General features: G+C 51.2%; 1 protein-coding gene across 4 annotated transcripts in view; it reads right to left on the bottom strand.

Annotated features, from left to right (window-relative positions):
• Positions 1-899: 899 nt before the first annotated feature.
• The window catches only part of Ice1 (interactor of little elongation complex ELL subunit 1), a 48,718-nt gene continuing 22,935 nt past the window's right edge, over positions 900-26,682 (bottom strand). Inside the window, exons 11-19 of one of the 4 annotated variants that reach the window (XM_045138899.1) lie at positions 25,405-25,473; positions 23,634-24,046; positions 17,102-21,751; positions 15,458-15,626; positions 11,500-11,660; positions 9,505-9,695; positions 8,412-8,518; positions 5,580-5,678; positions 900-2,031 (exon numbers count right to left, since the gene is read on the bottom strand). In XM_045138899.1, coding sequence (XP_044994834.1) covers positions 1,847-2,031; positions 5,580-5,678; positions 8,412-8,518; positions 9,505-9,695; positions 11,500-11,660; positions 15,458-15,626; positions 17,102-21,751; positions 23,634-24,046; positions 25,405-25,473 — 6,044 coding nt within the window. In that variant the 3' untranslated portion in view covers positions 900-1,846. Of the gene's footprint in view, positions 2,032-5,579; positions 5,679-8,411; positions 8,519-9,504; positions 9,696-11,499; positions 11,661-15,457; positions 15,629-17,101; positions 21,752-23,633; positions 24,047-25,276; positions 25,474-26,682 lie in introns of those variants that run through there. The other 3 variants (XM_045138901.1, XR_006634416.1, XM_045138900.1) reach the window with 3 other exon arrangements.

Genomic DNA, 26,682 nt, shown 5'->3' on the forward strand with positions numbered 1-26,682 from the left:
CCTTGCCCTCACCACTGCCACACACCGGTGCCCATGCATGCTGAGCTTCAGGGAGCTCCAGAGCTCCACCTGACCACTGCTCAGTGCTGTCCCGTAAGGGCTCCCTCCACAGGTGCCTGAATGTCTCCTGTTCCCACAGCAAACACAAAGCTTGCTTTGTGAGCACTCCGCCTGTGGCCACGCTCAGTACCCAGGGTCCCCTTCCTGGTCCTTATCCTGCTCACTGGCCTGTTAGAGACATGACTTCCTACCTGCATGCCCCAAGCCTCGGCTTTACCATGAGCTTCCTGGCACCAGGAAGCAGGGACATCTTGCAGGTGCCACCCTCCCCTTCCCAGTAAAGACACTCCTCTTCCCTGAAGGCCAGGCTGGTGCCTCCTCTCCGGGCCGCCTTACGATCACCCTGGCTAATACGTGGGAAGAGGAGTGGCCCCTCCCACCTTCATCCACACTCACCCACACCCCTCACAGGGTGACTCGTCAGGGGTATCTTCCCCCCACTGACGGGTGGTCTTTGAGAAGCACGCTCTCGACGATACTGCTCAGCAGCTCCTTCCAGTGGGGCAGCCGTGCCGATAGGATTGGTACACACCGGTGGAAGGAACAACCACCCCCAGTCACTGCTCCCAAAGGAGCGCCATCACCCACCAGTGCCAGCCATGCCTGGGAGTTGCCAGGAAACAAGGCTCACCACACAGTGGTCAGAGGTCACTCAGCACCACCGATGGAAGTGCTTTTAGCCTGGGCCTCATTGAACACTCGCAGCGGCACGTGCCAGGAACCTGCCACAACTACCAGAAAGCCAGGTTGCATGGTGAGACTGCTCACTCCTACCTTTGATGGAATATCTTCTTTATCCTCAGGGGAGAATCAAGTTACTTAACTCATCAGAACAACAGTGTGTATGGCTTACTTTTATTTTTTATTATAAAAAAAACCACGAGTTTTAAGAAATGACGAATAATAAGACAGGTCAGAATTATGGTGAGTTATTAAACCCATTTTCTATATACAAATACTAAAATTCCGAAAGTGGAATATCATCCAATGTGAGACACATCATAGATAGCACTGTCCGTATGTACACCGCCCAGCAAGCCACTGCTCACCTGGGCTTGCCCACAGAGAAACGCAGAGCCTGTAGAAAGGCACGGGGCATGTTCAGGGCTCAGTCCCCGCTTCCGGACACAGAAATACATGCTTAAGGGACTTGAGAGATGGGAAGAAAAAATGCTCAAGTCAGTTTCTTCCCACACCTGTTCTCCTCTGGTCAGTTACACACATCATGGGAAACGTTTGTAGCTGCTTTCAGCCGAGACATGGGAGGCTCTGGTCCTTTTAATCTTTTAAGCCAATTTGTTTTTCCTACTCACTTATTTGAGCATAAAATCTAAAAATACCTCAGGAACCAAATTGTGTTTCTATGTTGTTATTATAAAATGCCACTCAACTTTTAAAAGCCACTAAAAAAAGGACACTTACTGCAGCAAAAAAAGGGCTAAGTTCAAGTTTTTGTTGTTTGACCAAGACACAGTAACACAACCCATGTCGCACGACCAGAGGGCCACATGGTCCAGGAAAAAATTAGGCCCTGCCTGCTTCTCTCTTTGCCGCACTGCAGGAGCTCCCTGGTCTCTCGGCTTCCTTCTCTGCGGGCCGGCCTCAGCGTGCAGGCTGAAGGCAGGTCAGTTGGCTACATCAGTCGAAAGGGGTCAAGGCACTTCTCTCCTACATTGACTGTGGCCTTCAGCAGAGACCTCTGCACCCAGGGTTCCAAGCCCCCATACTGAGGGAGCCAACTGCGTTCAGGGATCCGAGCCCCCCATGCCGAGGGAGCCAACCACGTTCAAGGATCTGAGTCCCCTGTGCTCAGTGAGTCCACTTCCTCCAGGCAGCTGATGACTGCACTCGGAACACTGTTGGAAGTCTCTCTCCGCCAGGCTTCTAGGATCTTGGAAATTTCTGCTGGATTGCTGGGGCTTAATTCGCAAAGAGCATACACGGCTGCTAACTGTATGCCCCAGGGGATATCTGAAAAGGATATCTGAATCAGTGATGGCACATCAAGACATCTGTCATTCAAAACTGTAATGTTGCAATCTACAATACTATTCAAATATGAAATGTTTCCTGACAATATTGACATGAAAATTAAGTGTGAAAAATAATCCTACAATAAAAACACTAAAGACCTACCTATGAGCAAAAGCACAAAGGAACGCCTTGGGACTGGGAAATGGCTCAGAGGGTAAAAGGACTTGCTGCCCAAGCACAAGGACCTGAGCCTGCCCCAGCGCCACGCAGAAAGCTGTGCATATGGCTGCGCACGCCTAACACCAGTGCTGGGCAAGGGGGAGACACAGGATCTCTGGCGCTACCTGGGCAGCAAACCTAACCGAAAAGTGGAGAGTACCAGATTCACTAAGAACCCCTACCACCCCAATCTTAGGGAAACATGAAGGAAGAGTGGTAGAGCAGGACCTCCGATCCAGTCCTATGGCGCATGTACACGCACACTCAGGAAAGACCAGGGGAGCTCTCTCAGCTCCCAGGCTGGCTATGTCCAAGGATGAGGGAATGTGAGGGGAGAGGAGCCAGTGCACGTCTGCCTAGGCCAAGTGTGGGGATCACAGGGCACGTGTGATGACTAAGAAAACATGGGTCTCCAAATAACTAACAGACGAGATTCTCTAATCTCCATGCACGGAGCACACCAGTGGACTGACATGGAGAATCTAGAGTCCGGAGACAAAATGAACCAAGTCAGAAACTGTACCAGAGCTGGTCTGTAAGTTAGCATGCCTTTGCCAGAATTCACTTAGGGGTTGCCTAAAGGTTAGTCAAAAATTTCATTCACTTAAGTTTAACTAATTTAGGAGTTAGTTAAAACTTATTTGAAGTATTCCAATTGCTATGTATTTTGGAGTATTTGTTTGCATGCACACAGCGATACGATGACATCCTCACAGATGAAATTCACTTCTGTCTCACTTATACCTCAGTGACAAGGCCAGTTAACGTGGTAGGGCATGTTACACTTTTAGTACTGCATAGACCCGGTATGATGTTCACTGTCAGTGCTCAATCAGCTTCAGAGGTAGCGTTTCTCAGATCTTTGGGAGTTTGTACACCGGGGTGGTGTTTCTCAGATCTTCCGGAGTTTGTACACCGGGGTGTCGTTTCCCAGATCTTCGGGAGTTTGTACACCGGGGTGTCGTTTCTCAGATCTTCGGGAGTTTGTACACCAGGGGTGGCGTTTCTCAGATCTTCGGGGGTTTGTACACTGGGGTGGAGTTTCTCAGATCTTTGGGAGTTTGTACACCGGGGTGGAGTTTCTCAGATCTTCGGGGGTTTGTACACTGGGGTGGAGTTTCTCAGATCTTTGGGAGTTTGTACACCGGGGTGTCGTTTCCCAGATCTTCGGGGGTTTGTACACTGGGGTGGAGTTTCTCAGATCTTTGGGAGTTTGTACACCGGGGTGGAGTTTCTCAGATCATCGGGAGTTTGTACACCGGGGTGTCGTTTCCCAGATCTTCGAGGGTTTTTACACCGGGGTGTCGTTTCCCAGATCTTCGAGGGTTTTTACACCGGGGTGTCGTTTCCCAGATCTTCGGGGGTTTGTACACCGGGGTGTCGTTTCTCAGATCTTCGAGGGTTTTTACACCGGGTGGAGTTTCTCAGATCATCGGGGGTTTGTACACCGGGGTGTCGTTTCCCAGATCTTCGAGGGTTTTTACACCGGGGTGGAGTTTCTCAGATCATCGGGAGTTTGTACACCGGGGTGTCGTTTCCCAGATCTTCGAGGGTTTTTACACCGGGGTGGAGTTTCTCAGATCATCGGGGGTTTGTACACCGGGGTGTCGTTTCTCAGATCTTCGGGGGTTTGTACACCGGGATGGCGTTTCTCAGATCTTCGGGAGTTTGTACACCAGGCTGGCGTTTCCCAGATCTTCGGGAGTTTGTACACCGGGCTGGCGTTTCCCAGATCTTCGGGAGTTTGTACACCGGGCTGGTGTTTCCCAGATCTTCGGGAGTTTGTACACCGGGGTGGTGTTTCTCAGATCTTCCAGAGTTTCTACAGCAGGGGTGGCGTTTCTCAGATCTTCGGGGGTTTGTACACCGGGCTGGTGGTTCTCAGATCTTCAGGAGTTTGTACACCGGAGTGGCGTTTCCCAGATCTTCGAGGGTTTTTACACCGGGGTGTTGTTTCTCAGATCTTCGGGGGTTTGTACACCGGGGTGGTGTTTCTCAGATCTTCGAGGGTTTTTACACCGGGTGTCGTTTCCCAGATCTTCGAGGGTTTTTATACTGGGGTGTCGTTTCTCAGATCTTTGGGGGTTTGTACACCGGGGTGGTGTTTCTCAGATCTTCGAGGGTTTTTACACCGGGGTGGCGTTTCTCAGATCTTCAGGGGTTTGTACACCGGGGTGTCCTTTCCCAGATCTTCGAGGGTTTTTACACTGGGGTGTCATTTCTCAGATCTTCGGGGGTTTGTACACCGGGGTGGCGTTTCCCAGATCTTCGGGAGTTTGTACACCGGCGTGGCGTTTCCCAGTTCTTTGGGAGTTTGTACACCGGGGTGGCGTTTCTCAGATCTTCCGGAGTTTGTACACCGGGGTGGCGTTTCCCAGATCTTCGGGAGTTTGTACACTGGGGTGGCGTTTCTCAGATCTTTGGGAGTTTGTACACCGGGGTGGAGTTTCTCAGATCTTCCGGAGTTTGTACACCGGGGTGGCGTTTCCCAGATCTTCCGGAGTTTGTACACTGGGGTGGCGTTTTTCAGATCTTTGGGAGTTTGTACACCGGGGTGTCGTTTCTCAGATCTTCGGGAGTTTGTACACCAGGGTGGCATTTCCCAGATCTTTGGGAGTTTGTACACTGGGGTGGTGTTTCTCAGATCTTCAGGAGTTTGTACACTGGGGTGCCGTTTCTCAGATCTTCGGGAGTTTGTACACAGGGCTGGCACTCCTCCTGGCTGTACTTTTTAAGTGGCACATCAAGTCTCCCTTGGTGAACTCCAGTCCAAACCCTATCACGTTACACTTATGTCGTCACTCCGTGCACATGCTCGAAGCTGTTTCACTACGTTATTCCCTGCCTGCGTGATATTCAAAGTAGAATTCAGACTCCTCACTTGTCAGGTTCCCCTGGGTGAAGCTCTTCCCTGACACAAATAAAATACAAAACTGAATGCTATGCCATAAATAAATGGAATCCCAACGTAGGACTCGCTCCCAAGGTTTCCTGCCTTACTTTCTTCTCCTGATGCGTGCACTGCTGATGGCTGGCTGCAATGTCACACAGCATGTCTTGGTCGGGCCTCAGCAAAGTCTTGGGGTACACAGCATCTAAGACTAAAGGCCAGCAGTCGGGAAGAAGAACCCCCTCCTTTTCAGAGAAGCACCACCCACTGTGGTCAAGTACTACTGCCCTGGACACCCAGCCACACCACTCAGAGCGACAGCTCAAGTGCTTGCTTGGTGCCTTGTAGACAGACAAGCAGAGCGCAGTGCAGAGCACAGACCGAGAGAAAGGTTCAGCAGTATGAGAAACACAAGGGAAGTTAAATGTGATTTTACCTTCATCCCGAGCATGTTGTATGAACATACCAATAACCGAACTAATATTTCTCACAGCAGTTGGAAATCCTTCCTTCAAACCCAACTGGCCTAAACGACCTAGGGGAAACAAAATGTATAATAGTTACAGGTTGACTTTTCATGAGAATTGGGAATTTGTGATTTATTCCATTAATCATAATTACCATAAGTCTGAAGATCCTGACCTCAAGTTAAACTGGGCCCACGACTATGTAAGAACAAGTGCTGTGGGAAAGCACCAGGCCTGCCAGGAGGTGCTATTGAGGAGGCTCGGCATCTCTGCCCCGCTCAGACAAAATCCACAGAGGGGGACTTACAGGACACAACAGTTTTGCCAGGAAGAGTATGAGATGATTCTGTCAGGTAAACAGGGAAGACCTGTCCCACCAGCACACTCTGGTGACAACTGTTATGATGCAGAACAACTCTTTAGTCTGGCCAGACTCTGTGGCGTCTCGTCAGCTGACCTCACTCACATCAGTGCTACACAGCTCTGTGCCTTGTGTCCAGTGATGAGAGACAGAGTCCTGCCAGACACTGTCATCACAAGCTGTTTGCAGCCAAGAAACCCCATCCCACTGAAGAATAAATGTGCTTGACAGAGTAGCCACAATCCTCCCTTCTAGTGGGTACTGGACCCTGAAGCACTATGCCATGGGCCAGAAATGGCCAAGGAAGTACACACATGCTCCCTCACAGCTGTGTGCCCACACCACCCTACTTTCACTAAGCCTCTGCCTACTGGGAACCGGGAGTGAGTTCTCAAAAGTAACTGGCAGGCTGCAACGCCAAGGACAGTTATCTTGTGGTCAAAGGCAGATCTGAATTTCTCAACAGAGTCCAGCTCCAGAAAGCATTTCTAGCGACTATGCTGAGCTGCACCCAACACCAAGAATGTGAGGCTGCTCCAGACGTCTTTTGGAAGGTGTGTTTACACCAATTTCTCTCCAAGTGAGCACTGCATCTTACAAAGCTTCAAATGGGGAGAGAGACACCTTCACATGCTGCTACAGCAGGGAAGTCTTCCCAATGCAGCTAATCCTGGAGGCTCACTACTTCAGCATGGGTCTGACCCCATCTCAGAAAAAAAAAAATTCTCTGTTAACTTCTACATAGTACTCAAAAGGAGCATCTAGAATTGTTGGAAAAGGCTATTAAAATACTCTCCCATCAACCACGCTTCTATACGAGATTGACTTCATGTAAGGATCTTAGTTATAAGGCTTGCAAAAGGGCAAACAAACCTATTTATTCCCACTGATTTTTATTTTGTTTCAGAACACGTTAATTAGCTCATTGTTAATTTTAATGAAAAGTATTTCCAAACTTCAGTTGAATTTCCAAAGCACTAAGCACTGACAGAACACGGAGAACATGCTAGAACAGAGTGCTCTGGAGATCTCAACTATATGAATGGCGTACAAGGGCCTGAGCCAAGCAGAGTGAGAGCCACTGCTGCAGGTGGAGGGAAGCCACTCAGCCGGAGCTGGGTGCAGACGACGTGGCACTGCCGAGACTCCCTGGTACCTGAGCCTCCCATAGGCAAAATGTTTGTGGGGAGAACAGTTCCAAAGCAGAATACTACTGCTTCCAACCAGCTATCACTTTCTTTTCATTCTTTTCTTCCACAAGATGACAACCCTGGTATACAGGTACAGAAGCCTTTTGTGTTCCTTACAGTTTCCAAAGTAAGGATAAGCAAGGCCCTTCTGAGACTGACCACACACACTGGTAGAGGAGCCTGCTCACTGTGTGACGTTTCTCCAGTCTACACTTCTCCTGTCTGCCTGGTAGGTAACGTAATGCCAAGTGCATTTTTCATTAAGCCAGGCTTTTGTCTGCCATCATTCTATGTATGTAGGTAGCAGCACAATGTCACTACACTAGCTGTGAGTGTCACACACTGGACGAATGACTATTTGTTGAAGCAGTAACAAAACCAGTTCCAACTTCATCTTAAGTCGTGTTGTCTCTGAGTGTTAGCTAATTAAAATCCAAAGGGCTGTAAGCCAGGCAGCGACTCTGGTTCCCCACAGGCAGGGAGAGGTCAGTTCTAAAGTATGTGAGTCTGACAGTGACGTAACTCATCACCGACAATGCTGCGGCTTCAGGTGCTGCTTGCCAGAGACAGAGACAGAAGAAAAAATAATACAAATTTTGAGCTCTAGGAAGGAGTAAAGCCACATGGCATAGAGGTCAGCTCAGACCTGCAGAAGAAAGGAGCAGCTAGCCTCACGTTGAGAATTCCTCAACAGTGACTTCTGTATTCTCTGAAGTGACCCTTACTGGCAAGTATCAAAGCATGGGATGGGTATATCCAAAAGCAGACTGAAGATGGTCTGTGTATGTGTAGTGATGGCCATATCTGGAAGACTAGAAGTCACACTACTGAGGATCATCTTTGCCTGTGACAGAGATGGAAAGTGCACCTGGTTACGAGAAAGCGTGACCAGGGCACTGAGTGTGCGCGCGTGGCCCGACTGTTAGAGACGTGGGGAGGAATCGAAGTCAGCACTCGTTACCACAGCCCTACCTTAGGTCACGTGACATGTTACTAGCATCCACATTCACGTGTTCCCATCCCTCCATGAAGTCAGCACTCATCACCACAGCCCTACATTAGGTCATGTAACGTGTTACTAGCATCCACATTCACGTATTCCCATTCCTCCATGAAGTCAGCACTCATCACCACAGCCCTACATTAGGTCCCATAACGTGTTACTAGCACCCACATTCACGTATTCCCACCCCTCCATGAAGACAGCACCAAAAGCAAGAGGACTCGAAGCAGTCAGAAGGACAACTCACCAATCAGCCTCAGTATGGACGCCACAATGACATCAGGGGTGTATGTGATGTTCACATGTCCTTTCCTGAATTTTACCCACTTGTCCATCACAGGCCACAGCTCCTTACTGGGAAACAACACGACAGAGGGTGTGCTCAGCGTCACTGTCCCACGGTAACCAATCGCACACACGGTCCACACACGGTGAGTTTTAAAAGTGCAGCATTGAGAAGGCAACATTTTAACTTTAACTTCGATGAAGAGGCGTTGGAAACCTCCACCCCACGCAGCACCTCAGTATCTGAGTTCCCAGTGGTGCCAATTGTTAACCAATGCTCATCCATGATTGCGTGTTTACCTTAGTGTAACTGTTAGTGTCCCCAAGTCAAAGAATCAGGAAGGGCTGCCTCCAGGCACCAAGGCACCCCAATCCCAGAAACGCAGTTAACAGGGAGGTGACAAGGCCATGTGTGCAAGATGAGCAAAGCCAGGGGACAGTAAGCATGGCACACTGCACACAGGCCATTTCTTTCCTTTCTCTGGCTTTCTGCACAGCCTTCATAACATGACTGAGAAAGTTAAGTGCAGACAAACTGAAAGGAAAATGGTAAACAAAACGCACTGTAAACATTGTCACCAGGTAATGCTTGCTATGTAACTGTCTCTTCCAGACACTCCTGTTGGCACATGGAAACCACGTGGCGAGAAAACACAGCACACCCAGGACAAACCCTGGCCATGGTGCCGGGGCATGCCAGCTCAGGCTACACACCCGTAACTGGAAACAGAAGGGCCTGCTTCCTGGGCTCCCGGGAGAAGAGGAGTCTACAGAGACCCCTTCTTGTAGGCGGGCTGGACACTCAGCTCTGTCGCTGTCCAGGGTCAGTATCCCAAACCTTTCCAGCCACGCGCCTGCACACAACCAACTCATCGTCTTCAGACACGTTGCTCACCACGTGTGTGCAGTTTTATTAATGCTCATCACAATAAAGATGCTATTTGTGCTTTAGATGTTTGTGTTAAAAAGTAAAACAGAACGGAAACAGATGCTGCAAACCAGGATTGAGCATTTGGCAGAGCCTCCCCATTTCCCTGGACGAGCAAGCAGCTGACCTGATGACATGGTCGTGCGTCCACACCCACTTCTGATGGCAGCACAGCAGGTCGATGGCAAGGACGTACTCCCAGATGCTGTCACTTAGGTCTTCACCAAACTTTTCACTGGACTGAAATTCTGTTTTGGGGCACAACTGTACGGTCAAAAGCAGCTTAGAGACCATGATGCCCACATCTACAGGAGCATTCTAGCAAATGAAAAGATAAATACATTTAAAAGATGACATCTAGACTTAAATATGGTGCATCTTACGCTGCCAGTCCCCTCAAAGGCGACACCAAGCAGCCAACAAGTGATCATGTTCAGTCTGAGATGCTGTGTCTTGAACAGGAAACTACACTGGCTACAACAGGCGGCCTGAGATGACCTGTACTGTTAGCTGATAAGGAGTTAAAAATCTATAGGCCAAATCAGATTTCTCACCATATAGCAAAGAAGTTAGCAGTAATTCAGACAAGAACAGCCATCTTCATCAATTCCAATCACAGTGTTTAAGTTGTACCTTCAGTAACAATAAATAATAGCCTAGCCTTTAGAAACACCTGTAACTCTTGTCACCTCGGCCTGGAGGTCAGCCTGCCCTCCACAAATTGACAAAATTAGACCTAACATACTGGACAATTCCACCTGTGTACACGCTTGCTTCTTTTACTTTTATGAACACTCATATATCTATACATATACATATATATACATATATATATATATTTTTGTTTTTACACTCATTTGTCACCTATGTTAGAGCTCAAGCCTTCCATTTTATTGCTGAGTAACAACCACCAACTGATCATTAGTGAGCTCACCCATGGACAGGCATATGGCTTATCTCCAGCTCGATTTACCAAGGCTTTTACAATTACAAACACTCACAAGTCAGTCTTCTTGTGGACAAACACTTCATGTGCCCCGTGGAGACCCTCGGGGGTCTTTAGAAGAAGTTGTGTGTGTAATTCTGAGGGTTGTTAAACATTTAACATCTCTACCAATGTTACACGTGAGCTCTAGTAGAAAACAGTACACATGTGTGTAGAATACAGGCTTGCAGCTTCAATAAGAGGCCTCAGCACGTTGGCCCATGTTTGCGCAGGAGCGCCCCGAAAGTCTTTCAAGCCTGCTATTCTGGAATCTGTGTCCAAATCACGACCCCCAAGTCTACTTGACAGTGAAACGTGGCCAAAAGGGCATCAGTGACTGCAACCTGACTTGCTGCTCATCACGTGCGCGTGGCAGCGCCTGTGTGACACTGAGGTCTTGGTCAGCGGCGAGCCTGCACAGGACAGCCTGTCCGAGCGTCGCTGGCGCTGTGTCCCACACAGGACGGAGCGCTCGAGCGCACGACGTCGGCGTTAAGACCGAGTCCTCGACGTGCAGCATGCAGGCTAAGTGCTGAGAGACATGCTGCTTCTTAGACCCAAAGGTGGATCTGAAGCTCTTCTGAGGAAGTTAGCTTATGTTCATGACTACTTCAGATGCTGACTACAACCAACCTGCTGAAATTTCAAAGAGACTGATCACTTAGGACAGCGACCAGCAAGAACATTACGTTGCCAGTGGTCAGAGAAAGGCACTGTTGATTCTGCAACTGCTGGCTGACTTATAACTGGACCAAGACTGACATATGTAAGGTTCTGTAAAAGGATGGACAACTGCCAGCCTCGGACATGAGGAGTGGTGATTTGTAACAGCCACTCCTTCCTGCACACAGAAAGGGCCTCGCCTGCGCAGTCAGTGCGGAGGAGGCTCCAAGACAGGCCAGCAGGAGGAACCTTGCCATTGTGGCCATGTAGGCTGAGGAGGCATTTTGAAATTTAACCTTAGAGTCCTCAGATTGGATGTGGAGCATGGTAGATTTTCAGATTAGGAATGCTCAACGTATAAAGCCAATGAAGGTTTCACAGCTGACAGAAATCTCAGGCAACAAGCAACAAGAGATGAAGCAGTGAGGTTAGCAACCTGCAGGCGACACAGTGGGACATGAAGACGAAGCTCACCTTTTCCCAGCACAAGAAGGCTCGTAGGCAGTTCTGAACCTCTCCTTTGGCCCGGTGCCTGGCTACTAACTGCATTGCTTGACTGATCACAGACTGGGAGAGAAATATGTCAAGCCATGTATTTGCAATAAACAGAGTCAACTTCTCAGACTCCGGAAAATCTAAAAGAAAGAGAACAGGAGCAACTTTAAAAACAATGAATGGATTAGATTTCTTGGGTACCTGGCAAGGCACCCTGTGTGGGTGGACATGGCGGCCCAAACAAAGCTCTGGCAGCTACTTCAAAATTGGCTCTGCTTCCTCCTTTGTCAGGCTGGCTTTGCTTTGCTCTCTTGATTTTGGGAGGGTGTTTTCTTTCATCCGTGTGTTTTCCATGTGCATCTGTGTGGGGGTGTGCGTGCATGTGTGGGTACTGACACACGTATTATGTGGAGGTCAGAAGCTGAGGTCAGATACCTTCTTTGGTCTCTCTCTAACTTAGGGATTGAGACAGGACGTTATCTGGACCCAGGACTTGGCAACCTGGCTAGTTTCATTAGCTGGCCATGTCTCCCATCCCCACCTCCTGAGGGCTGCTTACAGGGCTCAGCACATCCCGCAGCATTTTTGTGGATGTGGCATGACAAAAACTTTCCCACTGAACCGTTTCTCTGGGTCCCGGCGTTCTGTTTGGAAGCAGGGTCTCATTCTGAGACTAGTCTGGCCTGAATCTCACTACAAAGTTCCCACTGGCCTTGAAGTTATGGCAGTCCTCCTACTTCAGCCTCTTGAGTGCTGGGATTATAGGAGCAAAGCATTCACATGTAGCTTGCCACACTTTCTTTAGTTAAATTTATACACTAAAATGTACGAAAGAAGGAAAAGCAACAAAAACCCTTTCCTATACAGAGAGAAGCAAAGCATCCCGTCTCCAAACTTCTCCAGCTTCAACGTTGCCTTTCTGCTACATTTCCCTGTATTCCACAGGCCTGGGCTCCCTCCAAAGCACAGTGCGTTTGCCTTGGAGACCACCCGTCAGTGCAGACGCTCTCTCCTGCTCTGCTGACTGCCTCTCTCGATGTGGTACAACACCCTGTGTCCACATCACAGCCACAGCCCCAACCCTGAGCAGTGACTCTCACTCCCAGGCAGAGGACCCAGGTCTGCTTACTGTCACACTGGGGCTTCAAATCAGGTGTCCCCCATGAAATATGTGTTCCGAATGCACATTTCCCAGCTGCTGGCCATTTGGGAGGTGGAGCCTTGCTGGAGGGAGTGTGTTGTTGGCAATGGGTTTAGGCACATCATAGCAGCACGCCCTTGCTAGAGCAGGGCCCACTCTCCTGCTGCGGCAGAGGTGACACCCAGCCTCTGCTTGTGCCATCCTTCCCTTGTTGTCATGATTTCCCTTCAAGTCTGTAAACCAAAACAAACCTTTCCTCACCCACTGCTTTTGGTCAGATATCCTGTCCCAGCCACACAAAGGCAGCCACCTCATATGCCTCCCACATTCCTTACTAGTTCAATGTACTCTCCTCTTGCTGTCTAGTCCTCCCTGTACAACCTGATGGTGGAGGCTCATCCATCCAAGTGGCACTCCACTGTTTAATAGCCCATCATTTATTTTCTGCTCACTTGGCCATGGACATTCGTTTCCAGTTACTGGCTAGTGCTGAGTATAGAGCCCACCTGAGAATGTGCATTTATTTCTGTTGGATGTACACCTACAAGGCGAATTTGTGAGAATACAATAAAATGTATGTCTTCAGCTAAGTAGACCAGACTGACCTTGAACTCACAGCAATGCACTCGCCATGTCCTCCCAAGTACTGGGATTATAGGTGTGAACTACCATGCCTGGTTAGGCTCTATGAGATGTACCGGTACTTCAATATGGCTAGGGCAGACAATGTGAAGAATTCTGCCCTATTTGTTTGGAAGCTATACCTGTGATTTCCTTGTCCTACTTCATAGTCTACTGCTGTGTGGATAAAAAGACTGGGCAGCAAGCAGCAGTAACTCAAACTATTTCAGCTGCTTATTTAAATACTGCCTGGAGTTCTCATCCCCACTCTTAAATGTTTTTGATGCACATTCACATCTCAGATTAAAAATTCAGTTCATAGCCAGGCATGGTGGCATACAATCCCAGCACTTGGGAGGCTGGGGCAGGAGGATCGCTGTGAATTCAAGGCCAGCCTGGCATTACAGAGTGTATTTCAGGTTGGCCTGGACTACAGTAAAAGCCTGCCTTGAAAAACCACCACCAAAAACAATTCCTTAAAACTTCAGTTTAAAAAAAAAAAAAAAAAAAACTTCAGTTTTGAGGAAAGCTTCCCTGACTTCTCGGCCCATCAAGCTGACTTTTCCAAGTCCAACTTGGAAGACGATTAGTGGCAGCTGACAAAGCATGTTCCTGGGTGGGCTAGAGCAGGAGAGGACTGTTAAGGAGTGTGCAACCTAAGAAGGGAAAGAAGATGCAAACAAAGTGAGAAGAAAGAAAAAAGTGTGACGAAGGAGAACTCAGTGGTTGGGACAACTGAGGGTGTGAGGGACTGAGAGTATGAGGTAACTGAGCACTGAGTACTTGGGATGACTGAGGGTGTGTGAGGTAACTGAGCACTGAGTACTTGGGATGACTGAGGGTGTGTGAGGTAACTGAGCACTGAGTACTTGGGACGACTGAGGGTGTGTGAGGTAACTGAGCACTGAGTACTTGGGATGACTGAGGGTGTGTGAGGTAACTGAGCACTGAGTACTTGGGACGACTGAGAGCATGAGGTAACTGAGCACTGAGTACTTGGGATGACTGAGGGTGTGTGAGGTAACTGAGCACTGAGTACTTGGGACGACTGAGAGCATGAGGTAACTGAGCACTGAGTACTTGGGATGACTGAGGGTGTGTGAGGTAACTGAGCACTGAGTACTCGGGATGACTGAGGGTGTAACTGAGCACTGAGTACTCGGGATGACTGAGGGTGTGTGAGGTAACTGAGCACTAAGTACTTGGGATGACTGAGGATGTGAGGTAACTGAGCACTGAGTACTCGGGATGACTGAGGGTGTGTGAGGTAACTGAGCACTGAGTACTTGGGACGACTGAGGGTGTAAGGTAACTGAGCGGTGAGTACTTGGGACGACTGAGGGTGTATGAGGTAACTGAGCACTGAGTACTTGGGACGACTAAGGGTGTGTGAGGTAACTGAGCACTGAGTACTTGGGACGACTGAGGGTGTAAGGTAACTGAGCGGTGAGTACTTGGGACGACTGAGGGTGTGTGAGGTAACTGACTGGTGAGTACTTGGGACAACTGAGGACACAAGAGGTAACTGAGCACAGGCACTCCTCATCTGTGAGGATGAAGGCCTGTGATTCCAAAGGACTTGGATGCCCCACATCTGTCTCTCTGTGCTAACCGTGCTCCTGGAATGTCACTGTGATGGGGACACCATCATTTGATTTTGGTCACCCCAGAGTTCCTCACACGTGGCACACATCCCGTGATGGCTTCTGAACAAGGAAGCAGGTGAAAGAGCCCATGCCAAGAACGAAGCTGAGCTTCCCGTGACTAGTGCAGTTCCCTAATGCCTGAGCAATGGCCGCTGACATCGGATCCCTGAGTGGGAACTGAGAGACCTAGGAGAGCCTCCTCCCCTTTCTGGTCCTGACGCACGGCTCTGGCTTCTGTCTTCGGGAGTGCCTTTGCCTTCTTTCAGCTAGGCCAGCCGCATAGGCTGACGCTGACCAATGCATGCATGCTCCTCTCTCCACTGCCTGTGACTCCGGAGCAGCAACAGTGAGGAGAGGTCATCTCCTTGCCTCTAGTGAACAGCAGTAAGTTCAAGTCAGCACTCCTACTGAACACCAGTGCAGGCAGAGAGAACCAGTCACCCATGCCCTGTACCACAGGTACACAGCGTGTTCTGTTCTAAATCAACTGAAAACGCAGATGCAAGAGTAAGGGGGAGTTAACACACACCTTCCTTCAGTATGCTGTAACAAAACAAGCGAGCTCTTTCCAGGTCTCCAAGTTGCCGACAAATGCCCACATATACTCTGCACAGGGCGTGGAGGTAGCTGGGGTCCTCAGCTGTCTTCTCGAGTTTCAGCTCTGAGAGAATAGAGCGCAGTAAGCACTCAGCTAAGTGCTAGATTGGAAAAAGAGGTTAACAGGTTATCTTTATGATACCTAAAAACAGCTACAAGTAACAATTACAATGATCTATTAGAAACATAAAGCGCACAAGCACCAGAAGGCAGGCTCCAACAGTACCTGGGCTGCCATGCCTGGTAGCCGTGAGTGCAGTGAGGAGAGCCTTCCATGTCTGCTGTAGATGCCACCGGCACAGCTGCACCCCCCCCCCACCCCGTCTCTGACAGGACTAGCACGTGAGTAAATAGTGATTTTTTTTGCCAAAAGAGCCGTGAGCGGGTACACGTGCATGCAAGCAAGTATGAGAGCCCTTGTCTAACTCTATCCCCTTCTCACTGATCTACTGATCCAGATTTTCAAGCACTGTGCATGACTTTCTCCTGCAGAGGAGAGAGAGGAGCATTAAGTGGTGCTGACTTCAAGGATGCTCACACCCTTTCTGCTCAGGCTGCAAGGGCTCCTGGGGCCTGCAGACACGCACCGCCCCATGAGCCACACCACGATGGAAATACTGTGTGCACTTAGTCGATGTCCTAACGAGCTGTGCATCTGAGTCCACAAAGTCCTCTCACTGCCGGACCAGAGCCAAGCACCTGGCATGGGACCCTGGCCACTGCCTGGTCTCTCATTCAGAAAAATACGGAGCATGCAACAGCAATCTGAGGTGCTGAAAATAGTCACAGTGAGCCTTCTGCAAGCTTCAGGTTCAGTCACTACACTGAAAATAGTCAGCCTTCTGCAAGCTTTGGGTTCAGTCACCACACTGAAAATAGTGACAGTCAGCCTTCTGTAAGTTTTGGGTTTGGTCACTGCACTGAAAATAGTGACAGTCAGCCTTCGGCAGGCTTCGGGTTCGGTCACTGCACTGAAAATAGTGACAGTCAGCCTTCTGCAAACTTTGGGTTCGGTCACTGCACTGAAAACAGTCAGCCAGCCTTCGGCAAGCCCCGGGTTTGGTCACTGCATTGAAAATAGTGACAGTCAGCCTTCTGTAAGTTTTGGGTTCAGTCACTGCACTGAAAATAGTGACAGTCAGCCTTCTGTAAGTTTTGGGTTCGGTCACTGCACTGAAAATAGTGACAGTCAGCCTTCGGCAAGCCTCAGGTTCTGTCACTGCACTGAAAATAGTGACAGTCAGCCTTCTGTAAGTTTTGGGTTCGGTCACTGCACTGAAAATAGTCAGTCAGCCTTCTCTAAGTTTTGGGTTCGGTCACAGCACTGAAAATAGTGACAGCCAGCCTTCGGCAAGCCTCGGGTTCAGTCACTGCAATGAAAACAGTCAGCCAGCCTTCGGCAAGCCTCGGGCTTGGTTGTGGTGCGGCTGTGGCCCCGGTGCACCACTCCACTGCACGGACACAGGCTGGCTAGAAGGAACACTGCTCTCAGTGTGGTGGCATCTGGCAGCCTCCGGCAGGCCCTGCACCTGAGGACACAGCACACCTGATAACCTGGAGAAAGGCGGCCACCTACCTTTTTTGTTGTGCTGAATTCATACACAACTTCCTTCTCTTGGTCTCTCATGACAGGCTTTTTGGAGATATTCCCCACATACACGTGACTGCGAATGACAGGCAACAGGTCAAAAGCAGCCTCGGCGACCTTCTTCATTGCCCGAGCTATGGCTTCATCAGGGGACTCCACGGTTTCTTTGGGGTCACCAGGCAGTGGAGAAGCTGGACCACCCCCTGGGCTGGCGCTTTGCCCCTCCTCTGCCGTGACTGGGTCAGCCTGGGGGGCTGTTCCTGGGAGGTTCTTGACTCCTGCAGAGACGGCCCTGCTTTCTGGTTCCGGGGACTCACTGTCTAGGCGTAGTCTTTTAGCACTCCTCAGCGTACAGGCTGACGAAGTTCTCTTGGCACTCATGCCCTGCTGGGTACCCATGTCTCTTGACTTCTGGCTCCCTTCACCACCACAGCTGCTCCTAGTTTTGACAAAAGCTGTTGAGGTGGAGGTGATGGCTTTGAACCCTATGAGCACCTTCCCATCCACACAGGAACCTCGAGACAGCTGAAGGTTCCCTTTGAGGAGGTTGAGGGTTCGGGCTCTGGCAGACAGCTCTGGGTACATGGTGTCTAGGATTTTAACAGAATTTTCTTGAGTCCCTCCTACCACTGCATGGCCAGGGGCACAGGGTGGGAGTCGGCCAGGCACAGGAAGTGCGTGCTTGGGTGTGGCTGAGCAGAACTGCAGAGGAGAGGATACGATCCTTCCAGCAGCCCCTGCAGCAGGAGATGGAGCTGGAGAGGGTCCTGGTGAGGAAGCCTGCTGGGCTGTTTCAGGCCAGGAAGACAACCCAGGAGGCCCTGAGATATCACACAAGGGGGAAACGTGACTGGCAGGGGAAGCTGGTGAGGGACTTGAGCTTGATATCACAGGGGACACTGGCTGGGAACTCCTTGGAGGTGTGGCTATCAGTGGAGCAAGAAGAGGTGGCAATGGGGGCCCGACCTCTTGGCGGATCTTGCTCAGGGTGTCGGGAGAAGAGTCCATGGGGGTAGACGTGTCAGCATTGGCCAAGATGGGCTGGGCCTGGGTCCGAAGAGGTTTTGTGCTCTCTCTGGCACCCGAGGGCTGGTTAACTTCACCCTGACAAGCATCGTCCCTGCTTAGTCCCCAAGTCTTCCCGGGCTTGGGGGACTGATCTTTGTTTGAGATTTTTGATCGATTTTTACTTTTGCTGACAGACTCGAGCTTCCAGTTACAGTACGTGTGATCGAAAGCAACAACCCTCTCGGTCTCCCCCAGCTGGTCATATATCTGAGAGCTAACCCATATGCTAGGCTTCACGGGCCTGCTCCGCAAGCGACTCTTATCAAAGTTGGCACTCTGACCAGTGCTGGAAACATCTTCTTGGGAACCTGGAAAGTTGCTACCACCTGGAGGCTCTGGAAGTAGGGCACTAGTGTGGCCAGCCTCTATAGGCTTCTCCTTGGACATCACGGAACCAGAACTAGCGTCCAGTGTCCCCTGATCCTGAGAAATGGGACCATCCCCTACAGTACCACACAGGACCTGTCCCATTCCTGGAGAGATGGCAACCCCACTGATGATCGTCCAGTTGTCCCCCTTTTCAATAACTACATTCTGGTTTTTGTTTATAACCACGTTTATAACTTCGGAGGTCACTGTGGAGATACGGTACCGGACCGCTGACTCAGCCACACAGCTGCGACTCTGCTCTGGCCTAAGTGGGGCCTCACAGTAGGAGCTCAGAGTCAATGGTGGCCCAGGTTCTTTCAGGTCACCCTCCACACTGTTGGCAGACTTGGTGATATTGGAGTCCTCCTTGAGTCTGCTCTGAATGTGCTCAGGATCACATGTACCACGTGGCGAGCTGCCTGTGCTGTTCCCAACTGCTGGCCGGGGCAGCTCTGGAGCATGGGGAGCGGGGGTTTCCTCCAGTGGCACTGCCTCCAAATGGTCAGCTGTTGGGCTGCTGTGCACACTTAGGAGAACAGGGCGATCTGCATCCTCACTGCTACAGTCCTCACGGTGTGCATGCAGTTCTCGCCCCAGCTTGGTGAGAACCGCGGACAGAGTTTCCAAAGAACACGGGCCATGCTGGCTGAAATTCTCAGAGGGATCATCATCTTCTGCTTCAACCCACTCCTCCGAGGTCCCAAGCATCTCCTCCTCACACTTCCCAAGATTGCCCAAGAGCACAGCACTCTGCTTCCACTCTTTAGTCAGGGTTCCTCTGCTAGAACATTCCGACACCGAGTCCCCTGAGCTGTAATCCCTTAGTTGGCAGCTTTGGAGAAACATGACCACCTCTGACGTGGACAGCCTGTCTAGATCAGGAAAGGGGCTGAGGCTGAAGTCCTGCAGAGCCGAGGTCAGAAAGCCTACATCTGTGCAGGGTCTTGCCTCGGCTGCCTCTGCCTTGCTGTCTCCCACATGCCTCCCCGAGTCACCCACGGCCTGCTGCCGCCCGCCCCCCGCGGTGCCCTCGGCCTCGAGCTCGCGCTCGCCTTCGCTGCAGCTGCACGCCTCGCTCTCCTCCAGCTCCGTGTCCTCCCCGGCCGGATCGCGCAGGCCTGTGGAGCAGCGGGAAGCCACAGGAAGACGACTCTGGAGTCCGTCCTGGGCCTCCTCGTCTGCACTGCCAAGTGGTGAAGAGCGCGCAGGGCGGCTTTCAGGAAAAGTTTCAGCTGCACGCTGGGGTGCGCTAGGAGCACCACCTGTGACCACGGGGGCCTCAGTGCCCGCTCGGCCTGCAGCTCTACAGGACTCTGTGACCTCAGCTGCGCGCAGCTCCTCACTGTGCACCCTAGTGGCGCCCAGCCTGACCGCAGGGGGAGGCTGTGTGCATTTCCACGGCTCCCCCCGCGGCGCAGACTCGCTCTCAGAGTCCTGGCTCTGGGTAAGGCTGTGCTCAGCAGAGAAAGTCACCCTGCCATCTGTGGAATAATCAAAGCTCTCTGCTGGTAAGGAACCACGTGGAAAACCAGCGTCCGGTTTTCCCCAAGAGGCAGACACTTCTGGTGAAGGGCTTTTGACCACAGCTGCCTCCTGGATGGCCCTGGCTCGTCCGGCTACAGAGGGCAGGGCGCCAGCTGTGTTCGTATGACTCTCTGTGGCCGAGGTCTGCTCATCCCCACGTGGCCTCCTCTGCTCCAGGATGGCGCTCGGAGCCTTCTCGGGCCTTGTCTGCTTTGTGATGACTGACACTTGGTTGGGCAATAAAGCCGCAGAGGCCCTGGATGCCGGGGGACCATGGGCCCTTCCCTTGGGCTGCTCTGGCTCGCTCGTCAACCCTCCACCTCCCAAGGCCGGTACTCCCTTCTCTGACTGGCGACTCCCCTTCTGCTCACACTCAGAGCTGGCTACAGGACTTTCCCGACCAGCTCTCCTTAGTACATCACTGTGGTGCCATGAAGCGCTTCTAACAACAGCGGAGCCCCTTGTGCCGGAGCCGGGCTGCGAGCAGGCCACTGTGGTCAGACCTGACGGACGGAGCGTGAACCGTGGAACTGGACCCTGGCTCTCACACTGCCCATCTTTTGTCGCCTTCCGAAATACTGACTGGGGAAGTGAGTACATTTTGGTCATGCCTTTTAAAATGTTTGTACCTTCCTTCTTTCTGCTCTGCTGATCATTAAAAGCAGGTGCCCCCAGCACAGAACTTAGAGCATGTGTACTCTGCCCTGGGTTATGTTCTTGTTCAGCACAACTGGGAGGCTCAGCACGCAGAAGAAAGGCATCTAATGTTCCCATCTGCAACTGTTCTGCGTGACACACTTGCCGAGGGAAGACTTCCACTGGGTTGTGTGCATTGCTGACAAGTGTCAGCCGTGATGACTGGGGCTTGCTGCAGACAGATGCTGAGGTAGAGGAGGAGGAAAAGCTGCCCTCACCATCAAGCCCCACCACCTCCATCCCATCATCTGAGCTGGGGCTGTCTGGCTCAGGTGATCCTAACATTGACCCTCTCACAGCTTCTCTTTCTTTTGCCCTTTCTCCAGATCTCTGAAAACAGCCAGCACCAGTTGCCAGGTCTGATTCAGAAGGGATCCCATCAGTGAGTGAACACTTGGTAAATCCTGGCTGGGGCAATCTCTTCATTGTTGATGATGGGGATTTTCCTTCAGCCCCACTGAGCTCACTCAGTGTCCTCTCAACAAGGGGAGACGACGATGGCTCTGACTCCTCAGCCCCAATGACCTTCTCTTGTGTCAGGCTGACAGATGGCATCTCAACCCACCGATTCCAAGCAGGCTTATGAAGTGTGTTTCCAGCCTGAACAGAACTCCCTGGCTTCTCGATACCCACTTGCCTTTCTGCCACATTGAAAGTCTCCTGTTCATTCACAAATCTGGGTGATGCTATCCAATGCCTTCCTTGGGCTGAGGACAAGGGGGTGAGAGGTTCCTTGGGCAGTGCCACTAAAGGCTCCGTTCTGTTGGGCGTCACTGTGCGTGCAGAAGATCTACGGAGAATGCGGACAGCACTCTGTGGCTTGGGCTTTCCTGCCCATGTACGATCTCCCTCACTTTTCCCAAGTAAGCCAAAATAATCCTGTGATTCGACAGCCTCGTCTTCTGAAGCAGACTCGGCAGTACTTCCAAGCGGGACAGAGTCATTGTCACTGGAGTCTGTATACGCTCCAAAGTAGGTTTCCTTAAAATGATACAAACCACACCAGTTAGCACACCTTACACAGATGACACACGACTGAGCACCAATTAAACGCATGTCACAGGAAGCGTGTGCTTCTGGAGAAGTGTGTGTGAGGCTCTGGGCTCTCAGCACTCCCACCTGTGAAAAGCACTGTTCCATTCTCTCCTGAAAGAGCCAGACCTTTCCAGAACCCTTTCCACCCTTACAATTCCTGTAACAAACACCTCTCAGGCCCACCCGCATGGGGGTGGATCTGTCTTCACTCCCAAGCATGCCACTTCTAAATCCAGCCATCCCCACACTTTGGTGAAAGGAGCTGAATTCTGAAGTCCCTCCCCTCAGGTTCACATACTGAAGCTCCTCTCCTTGCTAGGCATCAAAGATCTGGGCTCAGGCCAGTCCCAACCCTCAGCACGCTGGCCCCTCACACGGTCTGGCAGCTCTGCTCCCATGAGTGCACCCTTCACGCCTCAAGCTCTCTGCCCTTCCCTGTAGGAACTCGCTCGCAGCTGTGCAAGAACCCCCGTATTTCTAAATACTGCCTCCTCTGCAGGTTAACAGCCTTACCTTGCGCCGGCCCTTCCATCTTCCACACCTACAAGGAAGACAACTGTGGGACAAACCTGCTGCACTGCACACCTCCCTGCCCCTGGAACCCAGACCCCCACTGCCTGCTGCCACTGCGCTCCAGACTCGTCTCCACCCTCCTGTCTTCCTCTCCTTGTCTCTTGCCTATGACAGTTCCGGGGCTCCCCCCCTTCCATGATTCTGACTGGAGCCAATGAAGATGCTCAGAAGTCCCTCTTGCCCTGTACGACCTGCCTCCCCCTCCAGGCTCCATGCAGGCTGCATAACGCCATGGGAGGCCTCCACACACTGACCCCTCACTTTCACACATCACTTTAACCACACAGGGTCTTTTCCTACATCAACGACTTTTCAACAGAGCCACAGTGAAAATGGAACCAATTATCAGTCTCCACGCATGTCTCAAGCCTACCCGCTTCCTCAGCCTCTCCGCCACGCTTGTGTCTGCACGTGAAGGACTGGCCCTGACTGGCTTTGCAGCATATGCCATTCCCACCCCTTTGCCCGGTGCTACATTGAGGCTTGCAAACCCACAGCAGCCCTTGCCCTGGGCATGCTTCACGAAGGACTTCCCACCCAACCCCGAAGAAGATGGCTCCCAGGGTCCTTGCAGACATGGCCTGCAAGAACGCACGCGGCGCTGCCAGGCCCGGTCCGCAGGTTGGCTCTCCTGACCCTCACTCTCTGCTCACGCTCAGCAGGATGGCTCTCTCCAGTCCCCAGCATGACCCTCCTCCCCCGAGAAAGAACTTGGGATACCCTCCTTCACTCCTTCACGCTCAGCAAGAAGGCTCCCCCAAGCCTCTCGCAGGACCCCTTCGCCCCCTGAAAAGAGCTCTGGGCCTTTAGGAATGTGCATTCACCACTGACCCCACCTCCATGCAACAGCGAGCCCAGGAGACCCAGCTAGTGTGGGGTGTGGTGGACACACACCCAGCAGCTTCAAGACTGACCTCCTCAGACTCCACAACAAACCATTCTGTGGGCACAGAAAGAGAAGATGAACTTAGCAGGCAGAAAGCAAGCACAACACTCACAAAACCTCCCTACATGCCTAAAATCCAACCTTGACTCATCCTGCATGCACTATGGGTGAACACACACACACTCCTTCTATAGGGAGCTTCTTACTTTGACAGTTACTCAAGACAAGTAAAAGGGCAGTCACCCCTTCTGTTTTTTCAGTAATTTGGCTCAAACGCACAACTTTCCCCAAGTCCACTAACATCCTTTGTGCACCATGGCACAGGACAACTATAGGCACGTGGAATTCATATTCAGAGAACCAACTCACAGGCAGCAGGGGAGCAGAGAAGGCGCTCAGACGTGGTGGCGGCAGAGGGGGAGAGGGCACTGGAGACAGCAGAGGTGGGGGCGGCTTGAAGAAGTGGATCGCGGCTTGAAGATCTTCATCCAGGGAGCGTCCGCAGCCGGGGAAGTCAGCCCTGTCCCCCGCACCAGGCTGCGCCTCCATGACTGTGGCATGCCTCTCCTCGTGGGAGATGGACTGAGGGTTACGCTTTCCTCCTTCACTGGACTGCTCGTCCTCTGCACGTTCACAGTTAGCACAGTGGCCCTCGCCCTCCACGGACAGCTCTGTGGGGCGTGCCTGCACACCCGAAGTCCTGGGAGGACTGCCTTGTGCTAGAGGCAGTGCTCCACCTTCCCCAGATGGTCCATGGATGGCATTTTCTTTGGTAGGGTTTTCTGGGGTGAAGGAAAGGAAAAGGAACTATTACTAACAAAAAATAACCTCATGTTCACAGTTCAAAATGTTAATAAGTAGATATACTTTCAAAAAGAAATTTTTTTTTTTTGGTTTTGTTTTCAAGGTAGGGTCTCATGCTAGCCCAGGTTGTCTGGGAATTCCCCATATAGTCTCAGGCTTGCCTCGAACTCAACAGTGTTTCTCTTATTTCTGCTTCCTAAACACTGGGATTAAATCAGGTGCCACCACACCTGGCCAAGAAAATAAATTTCTATAGTTATCCTGGTAAATTGGGAGAGAAGTGCGGCTGCCCCATCCATCAGCAATCCCCAGCACTGAGGCTCAGAGGTCAGCACAGCAGTAAGGCCCCATCCATGAGCAGTCCCCAGCACTGAGACTCAGAGGTCAGCATAGCAGTAAGGGAGTGGCCTTGTAACCCATTCATGCACTCTCGTCTCAACAGCTGGTAGCAGAGAAACAGGTCTGCAAACGTAAGCTGAGAGGGACCCAGTGTTCTTTCTAACCAGCGATCGGAAGCAGCCACAGGGACCGTCTCTGTTCAACACTGACCAAGAGCCCTGTTATCATGAGCTCTGCCACAGCAGTGCCACAGAAAAACTTCCTTGGAAAGCCTCCTGCTACGATCTAGACTGAGAGAAACCTGGATTGGTACTGATTAATAAGTAAAGCCAAAAAACAGAGATCCCAGGAATCATCGCAAGTCACCATCTGTATCTGGAAGAATAAAAATGTCCTGCACAGACTCCAAAGCTCACTAGAGAAGTAGTGTTTTAGGACTGGGGAGAAAACAGACAAACTGAAACTAGAAACTTCTCCTGCGGCCCAGAGTGCTCTCCAGCAGAGGAGCTTATCTGAAGCAGCGCCCAGCAGAGCTTCGCAGTGTCACTGGGAAGGCAGTAGGTGACAGGCACTGAGGAAGACAGGCAAGGTGAGGAAGGGCAGATCAGCCCTGCAGAAGGGACAGCTGCAACCTGCACAGAGCTCTCACCACTAAATGCAGGCAGAAGCCAGGCATGCAAGTAGGCCAGGAAGAAGAGACCCTCTACATCCACATCAACTATACACCGACGACACTGCAGTTACACACACAACATCAAAGCACAAGGAGCCCACCAGGAGAGGGACTGCCTAAGAGAGTGCATGATCAAAATACATTGCATACATGAGAAAAATTCTCAAAACCAAATTAAAACAAACATTAAATGTACTTGCTGAGGTTAAAAGTCACACTGCAGGGGAAAGGTTGGGTGCGACCCAAAGGACCCAAGGTAGTTCCTGTCACCGGGAAGGCGCTTGCGTGAGGCGAGGCGAGGTGTGCTCGTAGCAGCCTTCTCACCTGGGCCGTGCACGCTGCGCACGCCGTTCACGCACAGCCAGAGTTCCTTCAGCAGCCCCTTGACCTTTCCTGTGGGGAGAGGAGAGTGAGCATCAGTGCACCGCAGAGCAGGTCCACGGAGTCAGGCGGGGCACACCCAGTACAAGGCCTCAGGACGGTGGTGTGAGCATCCCCAGTGAGACTCCCAGAACTGCTGACCCAGTACAAGGCCTTAGGACGAAGGTGTGAGCATCCCCAGTGAGACTCCTAGAACTGCTGACCCAGTATAAGGCCTCAGGATGGTGGTGTGAGCATCCCCAGTGCGACTCCCAAAACTGCTGACCCAGTACAAGGCCTCAGGACGGTGGTGTGAGCATCCCCAGTGAGAATCCCAGAACTGCTGACCCAGTACAAGGCCTCAGGACGGTGGTGTGAGCATCCCCAGTGAGAATCCCAGAACTGCTGACCCGAGTGCAAGGCCTCAGGACGGTGGTGTGAGCATCCCCAGTAAGACTCCCAGAACTGCTGACCCAGTACAAGGCCTCAGGACGGTGGTGTGAGCATCCCCAGTGAGACTCCCAGAACTGCTGACCCGAGTGCAAGGCCTCAGGACGGTGGTGTGAGCATTCCCAGTGAGACTCCCAGAACTGCTGACCCAGTACAAGGCCTCAGGATGGTGTGAGCATCCCCAGTGAGACTCCTGTGGGCATGGCAACACCACGGCTCTAGGTCTGTTGGGAATTATTACACACAAGTTCCAGAAACTTCCCGCAACAAACCTTATTTGTGAACATACACACTTCAGAACATGAGGTAAATGTCCATAAAACCCACACTAATCAAAATTCAACTAGAAGGGTCAGATGTGGTGGCATATACCTTTAATCCCAGCAATGTGGAGGCAGAGGTAGGAGAATCACTGTGGAGTTCAGGGCCACCCTGGGACTACATAGGGAACTACAGATCAGCCTGGGTTACAGCGAGATTCTGTCTTGAAAAACAAACAAAAAAGAAAAATAGAAAATTTCAACTAGAAGTAGATTTAAGTCTCAGATAATTTCAGGCCACCTCAATGTACTATTACAGTATTCTTAAACTTGAGTTTCTCAAGTATGTCTTCACTGAAATCAGTAGAAGATTAATCTTTTCAAACTACCTCCAGGAAATCAATGACAGATTTTCAAATAGCGCAGTCCTATTAAGGACAGCAATCTGAATACTTCCAAAATGAATTCCTGAGGAAGGAGCCAGGACAAGGGGACACCACAGACAAAAGTGAATGTGAACAGGAACTGCTGA

This window comes from Jaculus jaculus, chromosome 20 (genome assembly GCF_020740685.1).
Source record: "Jaculus jaculus isolate mJacJac1 chromosome 20, mJacJac1.mat.Y.cur, whole genome shotgun sequence".
Taxonomy (NCBI): domain Eukaryota; kingdom Metazoa; phylum Chordata; class Mammalia; order Rodentia; family Dipodidae; genus Jaculus; species Jaculus jaculus.